Genomic DNA, 27,477 nt, shown 5'->3' on the forward strand with positions numbered 1-27,477 from the left:
AACAGAAAATACATTCAAAATGAATTGATGAAAGGAATAGGGTGTTTTTTTCAAAGAGGGAGATTTTGACCTATATAGCAGCTAGGTGACAACGAGATGGAAATTTCAATTTTTTAACTGGTGCGTTGGCAGTTATGGACTATTTTGTTATTCAATTTAAAATATCAGATACGGATATTAATTCCATTGAAAAATAAAAAAGTTAAAAGCACTTTTATTTGGTCCTGTCATTGTCGAGGTTTGTCCTGTCATTGTCAGCGTTGGTCAGGTCAAATTACCGGAAGCTTTTAATATTTTTTTCTATATTATTCCTATATTTATGTATAAAATGGTCTAATTTTATTATATTTCAAATTTCAGAGAAATATTATGAGAAATAAAAAAGTAATTAGCAATTTCATTTGGTCCTGTCATTGTCGAGGTTGGTCCTGTCAGTCAGCGATGGTCATGTCACGTTTTCGCAAGTTTTTGAAAAAAAATCATAATTTTAAAAAAAATTATGTATTATAGGATGACATCCCATCTTATATTTCAAATCTGAGATAAGTCCTTTGAAAAATAAAAAGTTATTAGCATTTTTATTTGGTCCTGTCATTGTCGATGGTGGTCCTTTAATCTATATATGAAATGATGAAATCTTATTATATTTCAAATTTGAGATAAATCCTTTGAGAAATGAAAAAGTTATTAGCATTTTTCATTTGGTCCTGTCATTCGGCCCTGTTATTCGGTCCAGTCATTAGTGTAACCCGGATAATAATACATTTGTAGTCCGAACTGTGATTTAAATTAGTCAGAATAAAGCGACTCAAAGATTTGGATCATATTGCGAAATGGCGGACGATGAACATGATGCCGACAAGTAATGCGCATTTTACATTTTACCAAATATCTATTCAAATTATATGAAAAAATATATAACACAACGATGAAATATCCCATTTTCTATAACCCAACTATATTTTCTCTATTTGAACAATTCATACCTGGTATTTAGTTCATAATTAAAATTCATCATAACAAATAGACAAAAATGCACAGAAACAAGTGCTTGTGCAAAAATCATAAATGGCTGTTTTTACACCTAAAACATTACTCAGAGAACAGCCAAAACTGTGCAGTTTTAAAAGGGTATAGGCCTAGCATCCACTAGTTTTTACCTGACTTACTTATTTTAATGCCCCTGCCGTAGGCAATGGGGCATTTAGTGTTACCCTTGACCGTCCCTGTGTCCTATTTTCGTTTCCCCTCTTAAACTTAAGTGTTTCACATCCAATTTTTATGAAACTAATACACAATGCCACCTGCCAACCTCTGAAACCTTCAAAGAGGGAGATCTCCCCCTCAGCTAAGACAGCTGAGGGGGAGATTTTGCGTGAACGACATTTTCAAGTGAAAAATATGACCTGTTTATTTATTCATTTACAAAACACAAATAAGAGTAAATAGATATACTTTATTTCTTCAATCATGGCTATATCCTATAAAAGGTGTGTTTGTTTGTTTTTTTACTATTTCATTATCTTTGACATTTATGTCCCTTCAGGCCAGCATACCTCAAAGATGTTTGTTTCAAGTGATCATCTTTAATGTAAAGGAAAGTGCATTATATGTATGAACAGTCACATTTCGATCATCAGAGTGAAATACATCTCTTATAAATTTCAATTTAAACATTGAATAGAGGCATAGATCTATTAAATGATTTTCAAAATATAATTATATTTTCTGTCCTAAGGTCTTCAAAATCATTAGATTACCATCCTTTTATGATTCTTTGTTCAATTTGCATTTAATTTATATTCTTTAACCAATTCACATTATTTTAAGAAGGGTAACTTAAAACAGGATTACACAGGGGAAGTAACCCGAAATTTCTTTGAAGTGTTTTCAAATATACAAAGCTTGAGGTAAAAGTCGTTTATGATTGTTAATTAGTAATATGTTTGACACCCAAGCTGTCATGTGAAGCCATTTAATTTTCACATGGACTGCGATTTACAGGTAAAAAATACCCTCATCAGTGACACAAAAACGTTATGAATGTTGACTGGTCAATTCAAGGTACATGTAAAATATCCAAAAGCGGGAGATTCGATACTCCCGCGCGGGAGGGGAGCGCCAAGCGGGAGATTTCCGAAATTTCGTCATTTGAGTGGGAGTCTCCCGCTCAAAACGGGAGGGTTGGCAGGTATGCAATGCTCAGAATAAAAACTCATACAGACTGAGAGTTCGAATTTGGTCATTGAGTCACTTATCGTTCTAGAGTTATGCCCCTTTATAACTTAGAAAATTGACAATATTTTCGTTTCCGCTTTCTAGCTTAAGTTTTCCTTATCCCAATTTGATGACACTCAAGCACAATGCTAAGAACCACAATACAGGAACAGAGTTCGAATTTGGGCAGTGAGTCATGTAACGTTCTAGAGTTATGCCCCTTTTTGTATTGAAAATTGCATATTTTTCAGTTTCCGCACTCTTAAGTATTTCTCATCCAAATTTTTTGAAACTCGTACACAATGCTAAGAAACCACATCACGCAGACAGAGATTGAATTTTGGCAGTGAATCTTACCATTTTAGAGTTATGCACCTTTTTATACGACCGCAAAAATTAAAAATTTTTTGGTCGTATATTGGTATGACGTTGGCGTTGTAGTCGTCGTCCGGCATCCTCCAAAGACACATTGGTTTTCACACTCTAGCTTTAGTTTAAGTAAATGGATCTCTTTGAAATTTTACCATAAGGTTCAATACCACAAAAGGAAGGTGGGGATTGATTTTGGGGGTTATGGTACCAACAGTTAAGGAATTAGGGGCCAAAAAGGGGCAAAAAATAAGCATTTTCTAGTTTCCAGACAATAACTGTGGAATGGTGTATGGATCTCTCTGAAATTATACTACAAGTTTCCATACCACAAAGGGATGGTTAGGATTTGCTTTGGGGGTTATGGCTCAAACCGTTTAGGAATAAGGGGCAAAAAAGGGGGAAAAACAAGGTTGTCCTGGTTAATGGACAAATACTTTAGTACAAAACATAATTTAAAGCAGTGTAAGGGAGATAAATCAAATACATCATTGAAATTATCTCCCTTACACTGCTTTTAAATTATGTATAAAGTAATGGTTAATGAACAATTAAGATAATTTAAAACAGTGTAAGGAGGTAATCCAAATACAACGTTTTGGTTACTTCCCTTACACTGCTTTAAATTATGTTTAAAGAAATGCATATTTATAAAGGAAGACCAGTAAAAATATCTGCAAATGTTGCATCTTTTTTTTTTACAAAAAAATCCATATAAAAGATTTGACACTATATTTTAAATTCGATTATAAAATAGATTAAGTTAGCACTATGGTAAATTTAAATGGGTAATTATGGTTGCAAACTCCATTGGAAATTTGAATTGAGATTATGCCCATATCTTGAGGGAAAGAATTTTTTGGGGGGAAAAAAGGGGGGGGGGGGGTAAAAAGAAATTGCGAGGGGTCAATTTTTTCTCATTTCAGATATTAAAAAGAATCTCAAATATTTTTTTTTTTTCAAATTTCAAATATTGAAAAATTTCAAGAAGTAATCTTTAATTGCACAGTATGGCGCATTAGATTTGTAAAATCTTTGACCACATTTATTTATTTGTTATGCCGAATCTAACCATGTATTTAGATTTTTAATTTTGGGTCCAGTTTTCAAATTGGTCTACATTAAGGTCCAAAGGGTCCAAAATTAAACTTTGTTTGATTTTAACAACAATTGAATATATGGGGTTCTTTGATATGCTGAATCTAAGCATGTATTTAGATTTTTGATTTTTGGCCCAGTTTTCAAGGTGGTCCAAATTGGGGTCCAAAATTAAACTTTGTTTGATTTCAACAAAAATTGAATATATGGGGTTCTTTGATATGCTGAATCTAACCATGTATTTAGATTTTTTATTTGTGGACCCCGCTATCAAATTGGTTCATATTGAGGTCAAAAGGGTCCAAAATTAAACTTCGTTTGATTTCATCAAAAATTGAATTATTGGGGTTCTTTGAGCTGCCAAATCTAACCGTGTATATAGATTTTTAATTTTGGGTCCTGTTTTTTAAATTGGTCTACATTAAGGTCCAAAGGGTCCAAAATTAAACTTAGTTTGATTTTAACAAAAATGGAATTCTTGGGGTTCTGTGATATGCTGAATCTAAACATGTGTTTAGATTTTTTATTATGGGCCCAGTTTTCAAGTTTGTCCAAGTTGGGGTCCAAAATTAAACTTTGTTTGATTTCAACAAAAATTGAATATATAGGGTTCTTTGATATGCTGAATCTAACCATGTATTTAGATTTTAGATTATGGGCCCAGTTTTCAAGTTGGTCCAAATTGGGGTCCAAAATTAAACTTTGTTTGATTTCAACAAAAATTGAATATATGAGGTTCTTTGATATGCTGAATCTAACCATGTATTTAGATTTTTTATTTGTGGACCCCGCTATCAAATTGGTTCATATTGAGGTCAAAAGGGTCCAAAATTAAACTTTGTTTGATTTCATCAAAAATTTAATTATCGGGGTTCTTTGATATGCCAAATCTAACCTTGTTTTTAGATTTTTAATTTTGGGTCCCGTTTTTTAAATTGGTCTACATTAAGGTCCAAAGGGTCCAAAATTAAACTTAGTTTGATGTTAACAAAAATTGAATTCTTGGGGTTCTTTGATATGCTGAATCTAAACATGTGTTTAGATTTTTTATTATGGGCCCAGTTTTCAAGTTGGTCCAAGTTGGGGTCCAAAATTAAACTTTTTTTGATTTCAACAAAAAATGAATACATGGGGTTCTTTGATATGCTGAATATAACCATGTATTTAGATGTTTTATTTGTGGGCCCCACTATCAAATTGGTTCATATTGAGGTCAAAAGGGTCCAAAATTAAACTTTGTTTGATTTCATCAAAAATTAAATTATTGGGGTTCTTTGATATTCCAAATCTAACCGTGTATTTAGATTTTTAATTTTGGGTCCTGTTTTTTAAATTGGTCTACATTAAGGTCCAAAGGCTCCAAAATTAAACTTAGTTTGATTTTAACAAAAATTGAATTCTTGGGGTTCTTTGATATGCTGAATCTAAACATGTGTTTAGATTTTTTATTATGGGCCCAGTTTTCAAGTTTGTCCAAGTTGGGGTCCAAAATTAAACTTTGTTTGATTTCAACAAAAATTGAATATATGGGGTTCTTTGATATGCTGAATCTAACCATGTATTTTGATTTTGGACATTGGACGATAATAGGTAAATTAAAAAAAATCAAGTTCTTAGACCACATTCTTTCTGTGTCAGAAACCTATGCTGTGTCGAATATTTACTCACAATCCAAATTCAGAGCTGTATCAAGCTTGAATGTTGTGTCCATACTTGCCCCAACTGTTCAGGGTTCGACCTCTGCGGTCATATAAAGCTGAGCCCAGCGAAGCATTTTATTTTGCGTATTAAAATTGCAAAGCTTGAGCAGGGGCATTCTTGTCCTCAGACACATTTTTCTATTATTTAAAAAGTTTGCCAAAAACATACATCAATGAAATAAACTGAATCATGCAAAAGGCAAGATGTTTAAATATTTATCTTGTTTTTGTGTAATTAATAATAAAGACAGTTAGACCACCTGAAAATTTCAATTTACCGTTATTGATCACTTGAGGAAAATTTCCTGGGCTGTAAATACCTAGGGCCCAACCTTTAGAAAAACAAGTGCAACTGAAAAAGTCTGAAGGATTGGTAGGAACAGATAAATAAAAGTCAAATGAATTTTGTTTTCAAAAGTTTAGCACATCTAAACAATTCCAAACAGTTCTTCATACATGTAACTGTAATTCAATTTTTCATTACAGTTTTGATGATTTGGATGATGATATAGATGAAGAGCCATTAGATGAACCAATAGATGGAGAGGTACATATAAATTCAGTTTAAATGTGCATACATGTGGATTAGCTTGCCTGGTGATGTCTTGAGAAGAAGTTGATTTAAATAAACCATCACCCATATTTTAAAAATGTTTTTGCTCCTTGTCTAGACTATTGGTAGATTGGGGCTTGCCATTTGTAGTGGGTGATTATTGTTAGATATATAGTGACCTATAGACATTAGTACAGGGTACCAGTGATTACACCAATTCGAACATTTTATGATAAAACATTAATTTTCAAAAAAGAATTTCATCAGAAATATTATTTCCTTGCAAATACCAAATTTTAGTTCCTTTTGTGCACAAGGGAGTTCCTTTTCAGTGTTTAAGAGACCCATTTTTTTAGGTTCATTGTATAAATTTAAATGGGTTCAGAATTATTACTTTGCCTTCATTAAACCAGACTTACCTTCATTGGACGTGTACTACATTTCATGTACTCTTTAGTCTTACTGTAATTTTTTGTTTTAATTCTGTAGGATCAAGATAATATCGAAATTATTCCAGCAACACACCAAGTACAACAGATTGAACGTCATAAAAGAATTACCACACCTTACATGACAAAATATGAAAGGGCCAGAGTACTGGGTACAAGAGCATTGCAAATAGCGTAAGTATTGAAGAAAGGAGAAAACAATTAAACAAAACAAATGTTAAGGCTAAAAAAATATGGATGTTTCCTGCCTCCCTACCTACATCTTCGCTAGCCAAGGGTTACGTTTCACTTCCCTCCTCTCCACCCTTGGCAGATTAAGCCAACATTTGTAATAACAATGTTGTGCCATCTATTGGTAGATTAAAGTCACGCCCATTCCGAATACATTATTCTTGACCAATGGTAGCACTTGAACTCTTCAATTTGGAGATAAAAACACGGTAGCGTCTAGATTCTACACACTTGGTAAAGCAGGAAACGAAAATATACGTTGACATTCATGCATTTGTGCAAGAAACATACACAGGAACTTCTATTAGTTGATTAAAAACATTCAAATTGTCAATAAATATAGTCATATGTTTAGGGATGTAAAGACTTGTTGCACAATAAGCATGTGGCAATTGTTTACATACACTTTCTACATTTACACGTGATCATGTTATAGGTGCTTTTTGATTGGATGCAGCGAGTTTCGACTGCAACCAATGAAAATCATTACCTTGTGTCTCCAAAATTCTATCTCAATCTGCCAAGGGTGGAGAGAGGGAAGTGGATCGTAACCCTTGGCTAGCGAAGATGCCCTACCTACTGTAACACATTTTATGGAAAATTTTGGTTAAGTACAGTTAAAGTTCAAATTATTTTCCTATATATAGCCTGTAAAATATTCTAAAAAATAAAACAGTTTCCATACCTACCTTCACTATTTTTTTCTGCAGTGGTGCAGGAAACAAGGACCCCAGTTTATATTTTATTAAGCCTGAGTGAAAATGAAAAATAAAGCATTTGCATTATGATGCAGTAAACATTGCTATTATTTAATTTTGGGTGTTAGTAATATTGAAAAATTACTTGGGATTTAGAAGTTTTATGATTGATTTAATACATTGCATAGATATAGCATAAGGCTTGCATCATTTTGATTGGAAGACATCAATCACATGGTGTTTTAAACTTTAAAGGGATGTTTTTTATATACCAATAAAACACAACATCCATGACACCCTTACATCAATGCATAAAATTATAAAAACAAAACGTGTAATTATAAGAATGGAATGCTTCTTTTTATAGTTTTATAGGGTTGTAAAAGCATTGACTGCACACTCATTTTAAGTATGTGTATTTAAACAAGGTGATTCCTCCTGATATCTATTTTCTAAAGAGGCTACTGTAATCAGAAATTTCTGCATGCATTCATTATTGCGATTGTTGAATAATGGTTACAAAGACAAGATTTTAGAAAATGCTGCATACAACTAATGCTTTCAAAATTTTTTATTTAAGTGGTCTTTTTTTTACTACACCTATCTCATCATGATAGATTTTCTTAATTCACAATAATCGACACTGACTCTTTATTTTTGTCTGTGACTATTTTCCAACAAACGAAAATTTCACACAAAAATTTCTGAATTTACAGTAGTCTTGGAAAAGCTTGAATTAATTTGAGTATTTTAATTATTAAAAATTGATCACTTTGGTAAAGGGAGATAACGGCATGACTCATATTTTACAGAATGTGTGCCCCTGTAATGGTTGAACTGGAAGGAGAAACAGATCCTCTGCAGATAGCAATGAAAGAATTAAAGTAAGACATTTTAACACAAATAATTAGAAAATAAAGTAGAAGTTGAGGAAGCTATTAGATAATGAATAAAAATAATTTTATACATGATTTTATAAAATAAACTTTACTGTAATCTCTAAAAAAATCTGCATGAAACAAGTGCTCTTTTTATGATATTGAAAAAGAAATAATGAGACCAGTGTAGAATATTACATCACAAAGCACATTATATTCTTGACAAGAATATTGCAATAGATCCAAAATAATTTCCTTCCAAAATTTAAGAAGAAAAGAACCACTTGCAGGAAAGATCTACTAGTTATAAATGTATGTACATCTTGAAAAAGATTTAATTAAGTAACTATTAAAAACGAGAGAAAAGTTTAACTATCCTTGCAATTCTATCTGATTCAGTTACTAGAATCTAAGTGTAACTTGTAAAACATCTTTAAAAAGAGGTTGCCTCAGTGGTAGGGTGCTCGCCTTGAGTGCAGGAGGTTGTGAGTTCAATCCATGGAAAGGTCAAACCAGACTTGAAAATTTGTATTTGCTGCTTCTCCGCTAACCACACAGCATAAGGAGTTAGAGCAAAGACAGTCGTCCCAGAGTTACAATAATTCTTCTGGCTAGGGTACAAGTCTTTCTGTGGACTGTTACTTTGTCACAATTTGAACTATCAAGTTAAAAACTGTCTCAGTATTTTAGTCTTGTACAAAACAGGGTTCATAATCATATCACTTAAGCATGTTCTCTTCCTGAATATGCATTTGATTTTACACTCAACATTAAATATGTATCTACCATCAAAATCGTGTTTAAAAAGATTGATTGATTGATTGATTGTTGTTTGAAATCATCCAGTGGCAAATATTTCATTCATATTAAAAACAATCTTTAAAAAAAGGTGAAAGCATTCTATGCATGTATGTCATACACATATTTTAATATTTATAATAAGATATACACATTGTCATTATTAAATATATTTGACATATTTTATGCTGGTTAAAGTCTTAAGTACTTGAACATCAACTCTTCTATTTTTAGAGCCAGAAAAGTACCCATTATAATCAGAAGATATCTACCAGATGGCAGTTATGAAGACTGGGGTGTAGACGAACTTATTATTCTAGAGTAGGAGGACTTTGTGCAATGTAGCAAGACTATTAAACTATTTGTTAATTTTGTATACTGTTTTTAATATGAAGATTTGACAGTACTTTTTTTATTTTACATTGTCATTGTGTAAATAAACTCATATCATGACAAACTTGTATTCATCATAATTCCTCCTGAATGTCGTAGGTTCTCTGGCTTCCGCCACAAACAAAAACTGGACACCTAGACACAGCCAAGGTTGATTAAAGTGGTGTTAAACACCAAAAACAAAAAAACAATCTTATCACAATCTTAGTTACAGCAGTTCCACTTAAACTGACCTAATTACAGACTTTATAAACAAATTTTTCCATGGGTAATGCTTGAACCAGTACACCCAAGTTTTACTTTTGTGACCTTGTTCAGGTGAAACAACAGAAACTTGAAAAATATAAGAATAGACCGGAGACAAAAGCAACTATGTAAACCACCCTTTGGAATTGGTGTTCTTAAAAAAAAATGGATAACTTAGGAAAGTTAATGAAATTTGGAACTTATTATGCCCCCATTGCAGCGGAGGGGCATTAAGTGTTACCCCGGTCATCCATTCATATGTACGTCCCAAAATTAGTTTCCTTTCTCTGACTTTAGTTTGCCTCAACCAAATGTTATAAAACTTATACACAATGCTTATTACCTTAAAACACAGATTCAAATTTGGGTGGCGTCACTAAAACGTTATAAGAGTTATACCCCTTTATAATGTTATATGCAAGCTGGGGCATCATCTGTGTCCAAATGACACATTTTCCATTTATTTTTATACGCCCGTTTACGGGACGTATTATGGTATACCGTTGACCGTCTGTCCGTCCGTCCGTCGTCAACATGTCGGACATTAACTCAAAAAAGCTTTAACCAATATGCATGAAACTTTGGTGAATTGTTTATATCTATTGACATGAGCTCCCTTTCGTTTTTTATAAATTTCAAATTTACCGTTTCCGAGTTTTGGGGTTTTATTCATTAAAAAAGGGGAGATTTTCCAGTTTTCTGACAATAACTCTAGAATGCTTTCACCAACTTGCAAGTTATTTTGGTGAATTGTTTATATCTATTATTGACATGAGCTCCCTTTCGATTTTTATAAATTTTAGATTTTACATTTCCGAGTTACAGGGTTTTATTCATAAAAAAAGGGGGGTTTTCCAATTTTTGGACAATAACAAAAAAATGGTTTCAGCAGTTCTCATGAAACTTTGGTGAATTGTTTATATCTGTTGATGTAAGCTCCCTTTAGAGTTTTATAAATTTTAGATTTTACATTTCTGAGTTATGGGGTTTTATTCATTAAAAAAGGGGGGATTTTCCAGTTTTTGGACAATAACTCAAAAATGCTTTCAGCAGTTCTCATGAAACTTTGGTGAATTATTTATAGCTATTGATGTAATCTCCCTATTGATTTTCAAAAATTTCAAATATGACATTGAGAAGAAATTGAACTTTATTTGTTTATAGTCTGACAACAGATTTACTAAGTATTGCACAACAGCAAGAAATCTTTAATTGAATATAAATTCAATTCATATAACCAATTTCAAGTTCTTTGACTATATTTATTCAGAAACCTATAATATGTCAAATATTTTTTATTACAATCTAAATTCATATCTGTATCAAGCTTGAATATTGTGTCCATTTTTGCCCCAACTGTTCAGGGTTGGACCTCTGCGGGCGTATCCAGCTGCGCTCAGCGAAGCAGTTTATTTAAATATACTGCTAAGAGACAGAAGTTTCTGATGTTCAAAACTCATAAATCAAATATGAATAAAGAAAAAAAGAAAAACCTGAAGAAAACCATAAAAGCCAAACAATGTGCATCCACAGTGTAAGTGTCTCCAGCTATACATGCATCACCACCAATGGTACTGTAAATTTAGAAATTATTACGTGCATTTATTATAACGATTTTTGAAGAATGGACAAAAATGCCAGATTAATTATTGCGATTTCAGAAAAATCTGCACACATATTTATGTATAAGATATCAGAATGCGAGTTCTTATTATTGTGATATCCACCAAGTCACATTATTCGCATTTATAAAAACCTCGAAATAATTTCTGAATTTACAGTAATCAAAACTCATAAAAAATGGATGGTAAAAAAGTAGAGCTGTCCCCATAGCAGGATTAACACCCCTTGCATGCATTTTAGTTGTTGCTGTGAAATTAAGTTTTTATACAACTAAAATTTTTGCAGTCATATAATGATATGATGCTGTCGTCATCATCGTTCGAAGACATTTGGTCTCCATATAGTAAGTAACCTGTGAATAAGTGTTTGGATCTCTATGGAATTGTACCACGAGGTTCAACAACTCAAAAGGAAGGTTGAGATTGATTTTGGGGGTTTTGACCCAAACCGTTTAGGAATAAGTGGCCAAATAGTGGTAAAAAGCAATGATTTTTGGGTTTGCTGACCATAGCTTGAGATAAGTCTGGATTTCTATGAAATTGTACTACAAGGTTCCATACCAAAACTAGAGGCTCTAAAGAGCCTGTGTCGCTCACCTTGGTCTATGTGCATATTAAACAAAGGACACAGATGGATTCATGACAAAATTGTGTTTTGGTGATGGTGATGTGTTTGTAGATCTTACTTTACTGAACATTCTTGCTCCTTACTATTATCTCTATCTATAATGAACTTGGCCCGGTAGTTACAGTGAAAAATACTTTGTAAAAATTTACAAAAATTTACAAAATTTATGAAAATTGTAAAAAATTGACTATAAAGGGCAATAACTCCTTAAGGGGTCAATTGACAATTTTGGTCATGTTGCCTTATTTGTAGATCTAACTTTGCTGTACATTATTGCTGTTTACAGTTTATCTCTATCTATAATAATATTCAAGATAATAACCAAAAGCTGCAAAATTTTCTTAAAATTACCAATTCAGGGGCAGCAACCCTAACAACTTGTTGCCTGATTGGTCTGAAAATTTCAGGGCAGATAGATCTTGACCTAATGAACAATTTTATCCTCATTAGATTTGCTCTAAATGCTTTGATTTCAGAGATATGAGCCAAAAACTGCATTTTACCCTATGTACTATTTTTCAGCCATGTCGGCCATCTTGGTTCGCGGGCGGGGTCATCGGACACATTTTTTACACTAGATACCCTAATGATGATTGTGGACAAGTTTGGTTAAATTTGTCTTAGTAGTTTCAGAGGAGAAGATTTTTGTAAAAAATTATAAAAATTTACGAAAAATGGTTAAAAATTGACTATAAAGGGCAATAACTCCTTAAGGGGTCAACTGACCATTTTGGTCAAGTTGACTTTTTTGTAGATCTTACTTTGCTGAACATTATTGCTGTTTACAGTTTATCTCTATCTATAATAATATTCAAGATAATAACCAAAAACGGCAAAATTTCCTTAAAATTACCAATTCAGGGGCAGCAACCCAACAACGGGTTGCCTGATTCATCTGAAAATTTCAGGGCAGATAGATCTTGACCTGATTAACAATTTTACCACATGTCAGATTTGCTCTAAATGCTTTGGTTTCAGAGATATAAGCCAAAATCTACATTTTACCCTATGTACTATTTTTTAGCCATGTCGGCCATCTTATTCGCGGGCGGGGTCATCGGACACATTTTTTAAATAAGATACCCTAATGATGATTGTGGACAAGTTTGGTTAAATTTGTCTTAGTAGTTTCAGAGGAGAAGATTTTTGTAAAAGATTACAAAAATTTACGAAAAATGGTTAAAAATTGACTATAAAGGGCAATAACTCCTTAAGGGGTCAACTGACCATTTTGGTCAAGTTGACTTATTTGTAGATCTTACTTTGCTGAACATTATTGCTGTTTACAGTTTATCTCTATCTATAATAATATTCAAGATAATAACCAAAAACGGCAAAATTTCCTTAAAATTACCAATTCAGGGGCAGCAACCCAACAACAGGTTGTCCGATTCATCTGAAAATTTCAGGGCAGATAGATCTTGACCTGATAAACAATTTTACCGCATGTCAGATTTGCTCTAAATGCTTTGGTTTCAGAGATATAAGCCAAAATCTACATTTTACCCCTATGTTCTATTTTTAGCCATGGCGGCCATCTTGGTTGGTTGGCCGGGTCACCGGACACATTTTTTAAACTAGATACCCTAATGATGATTGTGGACAAGTTTGGTTAAATTTGTCTTCGTAGTTTCAGAGGAGAAGATTTTTGTAAAAGATTACAAAAATTTACGAAAAATGGTTAAAAATTGACTATAAAGGGCAATAACTCCTTAAGGGGTCAACTGACCATTTTGGTCAAGGTTACTTTTTTGTAGATCTTACTTTGCTGAACATTATTGCTGTTTACAGTTTATCTCTATCTATAATAATATTCAAGATAATAACCAAAAACGGCAAAATTTCCTTAAAATTACCAATTCAGGGGCAGCAACCCAACAACAGGTTGTCCGATTCATCTGAAAATTTCAGGGCAGATAGATCTTGACCTGATAAACAATTTTACCCCATGTCAGATTTGCTCTAAATGCTTTGGTTTCAGAGATATAAGCCAAAATCTACATTTTACCCCTATGTTCTATTTTTAGCAATGGCGACCATCTTGGTAGGTTGGCGGGGTCATCGGACACATTTTTTAAACTAGATACTTGAATGATGATTGTGTTTAAGTTTGGGTGCATTTGGCCCAGTAGTTTCAGAGGAGAAGATTTTTGTAAAAGTTTACGGACGACGGACGCAAAGTGATGAGAAAAGCTCACTTGACCTTTCAGGTCAGGTGAGCTAAAAAGGAAGGTTGGGATTGATTTTTTGGGTTATGGCCCTAACTGTTTGGTAATTAAGGGCCAAAACAATACTTTATATAAGGTGCTTATTTCTTGACCATTTTCGATGGGTTTTAATTCAAAGTCTTGAATTCTTGGAGTTCTTTAGTATGCTGAATCAAACCATGTATTTAGAATATTGATTTTGGGCCTGGTTTTCAAGTTGGTCCAAATTTGGGGTCCAAAATTAAACTTTGTTTGATTTCACAATAATTGAATATATGGGGTTCTTTGATATGCTGAATCTCACCATGTATTTAGATTTGGGATTTTTGGTCCGTTATCAAATTGGGACTACATTTTGGTCCTAAGGAACCAAAATTAAACTTTCGTTTGAATTATTAAAAAATTGAATTCTTAGGGTTCTTTGATGTGCTGAATCTAACCATGTATTTAGATTTTTGATATTACACCATAATAGTTAAATAACAATTTTAAATTTTTAAGTACTTAATCCACATTCATTCTGTGTCAGAAACCTATGCTGTCTCAAATATTTAATCACAATCCAAACTCAGGACTGTATCAAGCTTGAATGTTGTGTCATTACTTGCCCCAACTGTTCAGGGTTCTACCTCTGTGATCATATATCAAGCTGCGCCCTGCAGAGCTTTGAATTAAACAATAATTAAGGTAAATCAACTTTTTAAGGGTCAAAGGTCAAAGCTGCAATGACCTTACTGACAAATCACCTTCCTATAATGCATCAGCAAACTTTGTTTTACCTTTTTTGGTTAGCCTAAGTTCTCAAAAGAACAGATATGCCTGAACACAAATTACTTTTATAGGGATCAAGGTCAAGGTCAGAGTGACAAGATTATGGTATTTGACACATTCCGATCCAATGATACTTCTGCATACAAAGTTTTGTGCATCTTAGTGCTAAGGTACAAAAGTTATGCACCAATTAAACACAAATCAGATAATGTTTTACGATCATAGGGGTCAAAGTTTAAAGTCAAGGTTAGAGTGATCTAACTTTAATATATGATCCTCCCATCACATGATGCATCAGCTTACCAAATTTGGTCATTATAAGTTCTACTGTACAAAATTTATGCACAGGACACAAATCAGACAGGCATTACTACCCCGAGTAACCTCACTTTGGTATATGACACACACTCCAGCCCATGATGCAACTGCATATTAAGTTTGGTTAACCTTAGTTTTACAGTACAAAAGTTGTGAGCTGGACACGCACTGGACAAGGATTTACTTTCATAGGGGTCAAAGTCAAGGTCAAAGTGAACTGACTTTGGTATATGACACATCCCCAGCCCACAATGCATCTACATACCAAATTAGATCAACCTAAACTATACACTGTACATGAAGCAGGACAGACGGAAAAGGTGATTCCTATACAATGTTTACCCCCCAAACTTTGTTTGTGGAGTGTATAATAAGGCAAATTATAGTAACTTTGGAACTAACTTTTCAAGTGTGCAATCTGTAATAAAATGCTCCGCAGGGAGCAGCTTGATACGACCACAGAGGTCAAACCCTGAACAGTTGGGGAAGTATGGACACAACATTCAAGCTTGATACAGCTCTGAATTTGGATTGTGATTAAATATTTGACACAGCATAGGTTTCTGACACAGAATGAATGTGGTCTAAGAACTTAAAAATTTTAAATTGGACATTCACCTATTATGGTCCAATATCAATAATCTAAAAACATGGTTAGTTTCAGCATATCATAGAACCCCAAGAATTCAATTTTTGATGAAATCAAACAAAGTTTAATTTTGGACCCTTTTGACCTCAATGTGGACAAAGTTGATAACGGGGCCCAAAAATCAAAAATCTAAATACATGGTTAGATTCAGCATATCAAAGAACCCCATATATTCAATTTTTGTTGAAATCAAACAAAGTTTAATTTTGGACCCCGATTTGGACCAACTTGAAAACTGGGCCCATAATAAAAAATCTAAATACATGTTTAGATTCAGCATATCAAAGAACCCTAAGAATTCAATTTTTGTATGGACACAACATTCAAGCTTGATACAGCTCTGAATTTGGATTGTGATTAAATATTTGACACAGCATTGGTTTCTGACACAGAATGAATGTGGTCTAAGAACTAAAAATTTTGAATTGGACATTCACCTGTTATGGTCCAATATCCAAAATCTAAATACATGGTTAGATTCAGCATATCAAAGAACCCCAAGAATTCAATTTTTGATGAAATCAAACAAAGTTTAATTTTGGACCCTTTTGACCTCAATGTGGACAAAGTTGATAACAGGGCCCAAAAATCAATAATCTAAATACATGGTTAGATTCAGCATATCAAAGAACCCCATATATTCAATTTTTGTTGAAATCAAACAAAGTTTAATTTTGGACCCCGATTTGGACCAACTTGAAAACTGGGCCCATAATCAAAAATCTAAAAACATGTTTAGATTCAGCATATCAAAGAACCCTAAGAATTCAATTTTTGTATGGACACAACATTCAAGCTTGATACAGCTCTGAATTTGGATTGTGATTAAATATTTGACACAGCATTGGTTTCTGAATCAGAATGAATGTGGTCTAAGAACTAAAAATTTTAAATTGGACATTCACCTGTTATGGTCCAATATCCAAAATCTAAATACATGGTTAGATTCAGCATATCAAAGAACCCCAAGAATTCAATTTTTGATGAAATCAAACAAAGTTTAATTTTGGACCCTTTTGACCTCAATGTGGACAAAGTTGATAACGGGGCCCAAAAATCCCAAATCTAAATACATGGTGAGATTCAGTATATCAAAGAACCCCATATATTCAATTTTTGTTAAAATCATACTAAGTTTAATTTTGGACCCTTTGGACCTTAATGTAGATCAATTTGAATAAACTGCTTCGCTGAGCGCAGCTGGATACGCCCGCAGAGGTCCAACCCTGAACAGTTGGGGCAAAAATGGACACAATATTCAAGCTTGATACAGGTCTGAATTTGGATTGTAATTAAATATTTGACATATTACAGGTTTCTGAATAAATGTAGTCAAAGAACTTGAAATTGTTTATATGAATTGAATTTATATTCAATTAAAGATTTCTTGCTGTTGTGCAATACACTGTGCTGTTGCGCAATACTTAGTAAATCTGTTGTCAGACTATAAACAAATAAAGTTCAATTAATTCTCAATGTCATATTAGAAATTTATGAAAATCAAAAGGGAGCTTACATCAATAGATATAAATAATTCACCAAAGTTTCATGAGAATTGCTGACAGCATTTTTGAGTTATTGTCCGAAAACTGGAAAATCCCCCCTTTTTTAATGAATAAAACCCCATAACTCAGAAATGTAAAATGTAAAATTTATAAAATTCTAAAGGGAGCTTACTTAAATAGATATAAACAATTCACCATAGTTTCATAAGAACTGCTGAAAGCATTTTTGAGTTTTTGTCAGGAAACTGGAAAATCCCCCTCTTTTATGAATAAAACCCTGTAAATCGGAAACGTAAAATCTGAAATTTATAAAAATCAAAAGGGAGCTCATGTCAATAGATATAAACAATTCACCACAATTTCTTGCAAGTTGGTGAAAGCATTCTTGAGTTATTGTCCGAAAACTGGAAAATCCCCCTTTTTTTAATGAATAAAACCCCATAACTCAGAAACGTAAAATTCAAAATTTATAAAAAACGAAAGGGAGCTCACGTCAATAGATATAAACAATTCACCAAAGTTTTATGCAAATTGGTTTAAGCGTTTATGAGTTAATGTCTGACATGTTGACGACGGACGGACAGACGGACGGACGGACAGACGGACAACGGTATACCATAATATGTCCCGTAAACGGGCGTATAAAAATTCGTAAGGGTTCCGTGGAACCCAGTGTCTCGCCTACTTTTTCTGTTAATCACAGGCTCAACAAAAATGAGGAAGTAAATCAATAAAAATATTCCTCTTGATACTATCTTTTGATTGTAAGAAGCTTCTGTCCAAGTTTGGTAAAAATCCAGGATAGTTTATGAATCTAATAAATGTTTAAAAACTTTAACTGCAGACTGAATGTAATGTTAACTGGAAGAAAACAAAATTTCCTTCTAGATACTAGCATTTGATCATAAACAATCTTCTGTCCAAGTTTGGTAAAAATCCAAAATAGTACAAGAACGTTATTAAAATTTTAAAAACTTTAACCACAGAGTGAATGTGTTGTTTCCTGGCAGAAAATCTAAGTCGATTTAAAAGTAATATACGGAAATAATGGATTTATTTTTACAAAATTTCCTTCTAGATACTAGATTTTGATCATAAACAATCTTCTGTCCAAGTTTGGTAAAAATCCAAAATAGTATAAGAACGTTATTAAAATTTTAAAAACTTTAACCACAGAGTGAATGTGTTGTTTCCTGGCAGAAAATCTAAGTACATTTAAAAGTAAAATAAGGAAAAAATCGATTTTATTTTTTTACAAAATTTACTTCTGGATACTATCTTATGATCATAAACAAGCTTCTGTCCAAGTTTGGTACAAACTCAGGATAGTTTAAGAAAGTTACTAAAATTTTAAAAACTTTAACCACAGAGTGAATGTAATATTTCCCGGCAGAAAAACAAGTAAAATACGGAAAAAATGGAATTTTATTTTTACAAAATTTACTTCTGGATACTATCTTGTGATCATAAACAAGCTTCTGTCCAAGTTTGGTAGAAATCCAGGATAGTTTAAGAAAGTTATTAAAATTTCAAAAACTTTAACCACAGAGTGAATATTTGTGGACGCCGCCGCCGACGGGATGTAGGATCGCTATGTCTCGCTTTTTCGACTAAAGTCGAAGGCTCGACAAAAAGGAACCAAAAATTAAGAATCTAAATACACGGCTAGATTCGGCATATCAAAGAACCCCAATAATTCAATTTTGGATGAAATCAAACAAAGTTTAATTTTGGACCCTTTGGACCTCAATGTGGACCAATTTAAAAACGGGGCCCAAAAATCCAAAAACTTAATACACGGTTAGATTCAGCATATTAAAGAACCCCAAGAATTCAAGAATAAAACCCCATTGAAATTGGTCAAGAAATAAGCAATTTATACGAAGTATCTTCTTTTGCACAATACTGTGCAATTGAATATTTCTTGCTATTGCACAATACTGTACAATTGACAATTTCTTGCTATTGCGCAATATTGTGCTATTGGATATTTCTTGCTATTGCGCAATACTGTGCAATTGAAGATTTCTTGCTATTGCGCAATACTGTGCAATTGAAGATTTCTTGCTATTGTGCAATACTGTGCAATTGAAAATTTCTTGCTATTGCACAATACTTATTACCGGTATATAATAATTTACACATCCTGTTTGGTGTGTATCTCCTACCATATCATTATTATTTGCTTTTAAATATAAATCAGAAATAACCAACTTAAAATGGAAAATTTTAAAAGAAAAAAAAAGGAAAAAAAGGAAAAAAAAAAATCCCCCCCCAAATTTTTTGAACCCCCTTGTGAGTCATCACCCCCAAACTCAATCCCAGCCTTCCCTTTGTGGTATGGTACCTTGCAGTACAATTTCAGAGAGATCCATACACTTGAACACAAGTTATTGTCTGGAAACTAGAAAAATGTGTTTTTTGGCCCCTTTTTGGCCCCAAATTCCTAAACGTTTAGGGCAATTACCCCCAAACTCAAACCCAGCTTTCCCTTTGTGATATGGAACCTTGTAGTACAATTTCAGAAAGATCCATACACTTACACACAAGTTATTGTCCCGAAACTAGAAAAATGCTTGTTTTTTGCCCCTTTTTGGCCCCTAATTCCTAAAATATTGAGGCAATTACCCCCAAAATCAATCCAGGCATTCCCTTTGTGATATGGAACCTTGTGGTACAATGTCAGAGAGATCCATACACTAACACACAAGTTATGTCTGGAAGTTACAAAAATGCTTATTTTTGGCCCCTTTTTGGCCCCTAATTCCTTAACTGTTGGTACCATAACCCCCAAAATCAATCCCAACCTTCCTTTTGTGGTATTGAACCTTATGGTAAAATTTCATGGAGATCCATTCACTTAGACTAAAGTTAGAGTGCGAAAACCAATGTGTCTTCGGACGATGACGACGACGACGACGCCAACGTCATACCAATATACGACCAAAAAATTTTAATTTTTGAGGTCGTATAAAAACAGAACCTCAACTCAGATATAGAAAGATATTTCTTTATTTCACTATTAGTGATTCATCACACAAATAACATTCAACAATAAATGTCATGATCTATAAACAACTATCCTTTTAATTTTTTTTATCAATGATTTTTTTCCTGTTTGATTTTTTTTCTAAGATCTGAAAATCTGGAATTCATTGCTACATGTTTTCAATACTAAATAATACAATTTTCAAAATATGATTTTAAAAATAGTTATGCAGATACATAATGAATTTTATAAATTTTTGAAAATCCTATTTCCAAGAAAAATTCACAAATAAAAAACACATATAGCCAAAAATTTAAATTAAGTAGGAATCTTTAACTGCGAGGTTTTTAAAATGTTACGAAGTCACCGACATTTAGAATAATAAATATTACAACATAATAATTTTGAATATAGTTCCACAGGTATTGGTTTAAATCCGTTGAGATATTGTATTAATTCTAATACTGTTTGATTAAAAAGCATACTGACTGCACCTACAATCCCAGTAAATATTTTCTTTAAATTGCTCCTGCCTATAGAAGCAGTGACTATATTTGCTTAAAGGCAAATAAAGAAAAAATATTTCTCCTATTATCTGAATCTAAATGCTTTAAACCTGTTAGCAAAAGTTTCAAATTTTTTGTAAGAGGTGGGGATGGCATCAGTGATAATTAAATGACCAAAACATTCTCATTAAATCTTAAGACAATTGATTACCATCAGTGAAATGTATTTATAAATATGGGAGGGATTTAAAACTCCAGAATTCATAGATATCATAAGTTCAGGCTTCATTTTTTCATACTTGCGTAAATCAACATTCACAAAACTCATTCATATGATAAAAGTAACATTATAAAGTTGTGACCTAAAAAAAATTACACAAAGCTCCAATCACATTTATCACTGAATGATAAGAATATGTCTCAAAAATGTCTCACAACATTAACTACCAAGAAGTAGAAGTCCCTATGCAAAGATTATAACTTATAAAACTCTTTTTCCCTTGATAAATAATTTAACAATAGACAACTGTGCTAGTATGGTATATCCATCCAAAAATCAGTGAGAGTAGATATTGTATGTAGATTTAAGGATTTTCCCTCCTCTTGTTTTTGAATTTTTGCAAGATATTCGGAATCCTCTGGTTTTATCCATGAAGTGCCATTACAAATTTTGCCCTGTTTTTCTTTTCAGGATTTTATTACATATAATTTTAAAAGCCTTTTTAAAAAATATAAAAAATCCTTGTTATTTTTTATAGTTTTTGAAAGAAAAAATGTGCCAATGTTAAATGTATGAAAAATCTAGAGAGAATCATTTCCCGCCAAATTTTCAATGGCTTATATTTCGAAAAACAAGCTCACGGGCCTTTCATTTTTTTCTGCTTTTTTAGTTCCTTTATTTATATACTATCAACTTAAAACAGTCTTTAAAAAGCTTGTTATTTTGAAACAGAGTAGCGAACATACTTAATACAGGTTATTGAATGATAAAAACTTTGTTTAAAAATTTCATGAATGCATATTAGATTATTTAGAGGCATATACTTAAAAAAAATATTTGAAAAATAAATAGAGAGGATGCCCCCGCTTGCATATAATGTTATAAAGAGGCATAATTCGAGACCGATAAAAGTGACACCACCCAAATTTCGAAGATAGAGAACGGAAACGAAAAGTTCAGCAATTTTTCCATATGTAAAGGGACATAACACCAGAACAGTAAAAGTGACACCACCCAAATTCACACTTGATCTGTGTTTTGTGGGTATAAGCGTTGTGTATAAGTTTCATTATATTTGGTTGAAGCAAACTAAAGTTAGAGAACGGAAACCAATTTTGGGACATATGTACGTACGGACAAGGGTAACACTTAATGCCCCCCTCAGCTACGATGGGGCATACAATATACCTCTGCTTTTTATCTAACTCCCATAACTGTGGAATGAAAAAAGTGAATATATACAAAAGCGTGTAGACCCTCAGACCACCATTGTTATTAACTTGGTAAAGATTGTAATTTACTCTGTATACTTGAGTTAGTGCAGGACACAAGATGACAAACTTCATATTTTCAAAGATAAAAGTCTCATAGCTTTGGAACAGCAAAAGTGAAGATCATCAAAAGTTTACAGACTCTCAGACCATTCTTAATAATTTGCTAAATTTGAAATAAATGGCTTAAAGCATACTTCTGAAATTTTTTTATCCTTCAAAGATTAAAATCCTATAACACTGGAATGATAAAAGTGAAAATAATCAAAAAGAAATAAGACCCTCAAGACAAGATTGAGTTACTGTTCAATATGTTTACAGAGGGACAAATGTATAGCAATATATCTGTCACTGTCTATAAATGTCATTTATATAAATTGAAAAGAAGTCGAACATCCTTCTTATTCTGCATTACTATAATAGCGTTCATCTATATTTGATGATCCAATATATGAAAACAACATCAATTATTGTAACTCCTGAAGCTCACTTTACTATCTTCAATTACAGTGTTACTTCAGGATTGATGTTTGACACCTTTTAAATGTATTTTGATACCCTTTATAAGAAGAGATGTGATTTTTCATGGATTCACACATTTCTAAAGTTTTTTTTTCTCTAAAATCACTCTTTAAATTTCATATTTGTAATGACTTAATTTTACATCTATATGCTTGTTCATCAATTTTTTGTTTAATTCGAAGTAAAAACATAAGAGGACCCTCCAACCTTAAATTCCCCGTTTATAAACATCAAAGAAGCAACTTAGATATTGAGTAGTGTTCAACTTGATATAGATCAACAATGATTTTAAATATATAAACCTGATATAAGAAAATTTGGGTATATGATACCACATGCCAACAACATAATAACATCCAGAAAAACCAACTAGATTTCAACATACAGACTTAACCAATTGACAAGTTTTTTTGTCATTTAAACTGTTCTTAGCAACAACAAAAAACTTTCAATAATGACTAAGTTTTTTTTTTATTTTGATGATATACATTCAGTTTACATTCAATTTAACAAGTATTCGCATCTACAAAAGGGAAGTAATTAATTGCTACAAAGGGGAAGTAATTCACTGCCATGATTTATCTATTATGCTGAATGATAAAAATTTCTGTCAAATATGCAGTTTTTTTGTTTTAAGAAAAGCTCATACATTATATCAATGATTTGACAAAGTCGATATTGTTTTTGTTAAAATCAAAGCAAATCTTCTTTCAATTTGCTGTTTCTTTATATGGTCAAATTCTAAATTATAAATTGAAGAAAATATTGTGAACTTAGTTTGTTTGTTTTACACTGTGTTTTGGGAACATTGACTCATGTACATTTATTTCTTATCTATATACTGTAATCATTGATATAAAAGTTTCACACAAACAATGTGAATACCAAAAAAGGTGGGGCTAATATAAACTAGACAGAAACCCAGTGACAAATTGACCAAAAATTTTTATCTAAATTTTACCATAGTGTCTTCACAGATGGTCAAGCTGACCAAGAGAGAACTTGAATAATATATCAATACTTAAGTGTCATCAAATTCTGAGGCAATCCTCTGTATCAAAAGAATTAAATATATTCATGACATAGAAGAAATGGTTTACAGTGCAAGCTAAATAATGAAAATAATATGTTTCATATGACACAAAACAAATGTTAAAACATAAATACCAACAATTATTACTTTATATATATTGAAATTCAAAACTCGCTTTCACACAAGAAATGGTACACTTAGTTGAAAATAACCATATAAACTTTATGCTACATTTAATGATAAACATCTGAAAATGTTCCTAAGGGAGCTACCATTTGATTTTTATATAAAAAAAAAGGCCGGATCAAATAGAGTGAAAAATAAAAAGGCAGGACAGAGATTACAACTTAAAAAAAAATGCAGGACAAAATTTTTCATTCTAGCCCCCCCCCCCCATAAAAATCAAATGGTAGCTCCCTAATCAATGTACCGTTGTTTGAAGATTATTGCTCCTCCTCTTGAAAATAACAAGCTTTTTAACAAAGACTGTTATAAATTGATAGTATATAAATAAAGAAACTTAAAAAGTAGGAAAAAAATGACAGGTCTGTGACTCTGTCTCCTAGTTTTTAAGATATAATCGATCGAAAATTTGGTGGGAAATGATTCTCTCTAGATTTTTCATACGTTTAACATTGGCACCTTTTTTCTTTCAAAAACTATGAAAAATTAACAAGGAATTCATAAGATTTTCAAAAATGGCTTTATCAACTATATGTAATGAAAGTATGAAAAGAAAAGTAAGGGTTAGTGGGCAAAATATTTATTGGCACTACATGGATAAAACTAGAGCACTCCAAATATCAGACAAAAAGTCAAAAACAAGAGTAGCGAACATTCTTAAATCTGTACTATTGATATTTAAAAACATGGTTGTTGAAGACAGGACACATTACCCCCTATCAATTCGCCGTTTCAAAATCTAATGAATTGTGGGTAATGTTTTCACAACATACACCAAAACATTGTGATTGGCTTACAAAGTCCTAAAAAATGAAAATTCAGCCAATGAAGTGAAGTAATTTTCATTTTGGGTTACGAACAATGAAATTACCAACAATCCTTTAGTTTCAGAAATGACAAATTGAAAACTACCAGTGAGATAACATGAGATATATTGAGCATGTCCATAACATGCTACCCATTCTCCAAGACATCTTCAATCATATTCCATTCAAAATGGTTTATCATAATTATTTTTGCTTAATGCACCTCGTTGTATGCATATTTTATTTTTTGAAGTTTCATGAACATATGTTCTTCAGTTGACAGACAGGGTAATTTCTTTACTCTTTTATTTCCTCGATATTTCGTTTTTCTCTTTAAAAAAATCATTCGTACAAAAAAATTGCTTAGGTAATATCAAATTTTTATGGTATTTTTTAACTAAATGTAAATTTATGCATATATTCTTAAAATGTAATGAACTAAACATCCATACTTAATGTGATACTAAAAGATATACAAAATGTTTACATATATACAAACAATGTAAAATTATGTACAATTAGAATGTGAAAGCCCGTTGATAAAACATCCCTGGGGTATCAATATGGCACAGTGTACAGAAATGTCACTGGAATGGGTTTGTCTCAAAACCTTGTTTCTGAAAAAAGTTGTAGGGGTTTTCTCAAAACTGATAAAAACAAGTTCTTTTTAAAAAAAAAAGAAACTGATCTTAAATGCTATATCTTACAGTGACAGTTAATATATACTAACACCTGTTCTCAATTAAAAATATACACAAAATTGTGAATAATGTGTCGTACCATACAATCATGTTACAGTATCAAAATATTTCATTATTTTATTTTTATGTCAAAATTTGAAATGCTTATTTTTTCCAATTCTATTTTTTATTATCTAAAAGCAGATCTTCAAATCTTGATAAGGTAAGAAGGTTTTTATGTACAATGTCAACACAAATAGTTTAAAGGACATTCAAATTAGACCCTAGAAATAAGCATATTGTTAGTTCAGCTAAGATGTATTGATTAGTTTCCCTCTCAAATTTCCCTTATTTATAATACATTGTATAATCAATTATTCAAGCCATACAGCACTGAAATTTTGAAAGGATGAAACATAACTCATGTGTTCAATTTAAGTATACACATATATCAAAACACATGAATATTGAAATTTGCTGCATTAAAATTTTTTTCTGGAAAACATTTATAAAATTTCAAAACAATGACATAATGGGATAATTATTTTGGTTAAGACATGTAATTATCCATAATGAACAATACTTTTCCTTAATTTTAAATTCATCGATAGTTTTGGAATATGCAAAAATATGGGCATAAATAAGCAAATTATGACAAACAACAGTCATCATTTTTCATAAACAACCTTTCCAGGAAATGATGCATTTGAATATGCATATTCTTGTGTGACCGTTAAATTACCAATATTTTTTTTTTTTTACGGTAAAATAAAGACCTTTAAAAAATGGCAGTTACAACTGAATCAAGAAAAGAAAACTAATTTTAAAATAAAAGGTGAGATTATGGATCTTAAAGGCAAATTGTGAAAATAATATGGTGTAAAAAACTGTGTATATCAAAATTGCTGCAAGAACCTGATAACAGTCCTCTGCTGCTATTTCTAAATTTCTAAAACAACATGAAACACTATTAAACAAAAAAAGTTTCATTCAGTTGGTGAATAGATGAAAATTTTCTAAGAGCTTCAGGTTTTTTTTTTCAACATTTCAATAAGTTATCCAGTTTTTTTTTATTTTCTGAGAGCTTCAGGTCCTTACTTGTTGTATAGGGTACAAGAAGTCTAAGAACAAAAATGAGGTCAGTCAAATGCGAAGAGCAGCTTCGATCGACAAGCACCATTCATTTTAAGATTGCCAAATAAGGGATGTTTACATTAGTACATTATGCCATATAAATAAACATATTTATATTATCCTCGTCTCTCTTCATATATTTATGTTCTATCAACCATTCAATTTGTTCTTTAATCAGTTTTTTAGAGGGTAGAAACATATTACGTAATATTTCTACAAGTTCAGTCTGTAAAGCTGCATTGGTTATTCGCTTTCTCATCTTCATAATCTTTACAATTGCTTCCTGTGAAAATAAACCAAATAATAGATTAAGTTTTAAAATCCCCAAATCAACTGAAAGACACTTTCAAACTGCTAATTCAGTTTTAAATGTCCTAATTTAAAATTATAAAAAAGGTCAAAACATATATACTTAAAAAGTTCTAGTAAGGAATACTGTCAAACTATAAAATGTCCTGTTATTAAAAGGATTGGGGGCATAATTGTGTGAGGCTGTAGGATTCTATTCAATGGTTGCATTCTAGCAACATCCTACTATGTCTAAAGCAAACAATTAAATAAGTGAATGATCTAAAAGAAAATGTTTTTTTAATGGTGAAAAAGTCAATGATATAAAAATAAGATGTGGTATGGTTGCCAATGAGACAGCTCTCCACAAGAGACCAAATGACATAGAAATTAACAACTATAGGTACGGCCTTCAATGATGTCAGTTACTTTCCAAAGGTTAATGGTGTCAATTACTTGCCTAGTTTCAATCTCATCCGGTACTTTCTAAAGATCAACACTTTAATCAACATCAA

At 31.9% G+C, this 27,477-nt stretch overlaps 2 protein-coding genes across 2 annotated transcripts in view; one reads left to right on the plus strand and one right to left on the minus strand.

Annotated features, from left to right (window-relative positions):
• Positions 1-778: 778 nt before the first annotated feature.
• LOC127724202 (DNA-directed RNA polymerases I, II, and III subunit RPABC2-like) lies at positions 779-9,448 on the plus strand. The gene is made up of 5 exons (XM_052231101.1): positions 779-862; positions 5,871-5,931; positions 6,427-6,560; positions 8,128-8,199; positions 9,226-9,448. Exons 1-5 carry the CDS (start codon positions 834-836, stop codon positions 9,314-9,316), a joined length of 387 nt encoding a protein of 128 aa, XP_052087061.1. The 5' UTR covers positions 779-833; the 3' UTR covers positions 9,317-9,448.
• A 10,878-nt stretch (positions 9,449-20,326) lies between these two features.
• LOC127724183 (cullin-5-like) overlaps positions 20,327-27,477 on the minus strand; it is a 33,265-nt gene continuing 26,114 nt past the window's right edge. The window contains exon 18 of the mRNA XM_052231081.1: positions 20,327-26,957. Coding sequence (XP_052087041.1) covers positions 26,763-26,957 — 195 coding nt within the window. The 3' untranslated portion in view covers positions 20,327-26,762. The remainder of the gene's footprint in view (positions 26,958-27,477) is intronic.

This window comes from Mytilus californianus, unplaced genomic scaffold (genome assembly GCF_021869535.1).
Source record: "Mytilus californianus isolate M0D057914Y unplaced genomic scaffold, xbMytCali1.0.p SCAF_14, whole genome shotgun sequence".
Classification (NCBI taxonomy): domain Eukaryota; kingdom Metazoa; phylum Mollusca; class Bivalvia; order Mytilida; family Mytilidae; genus Mytilus; species Mytilus californianus.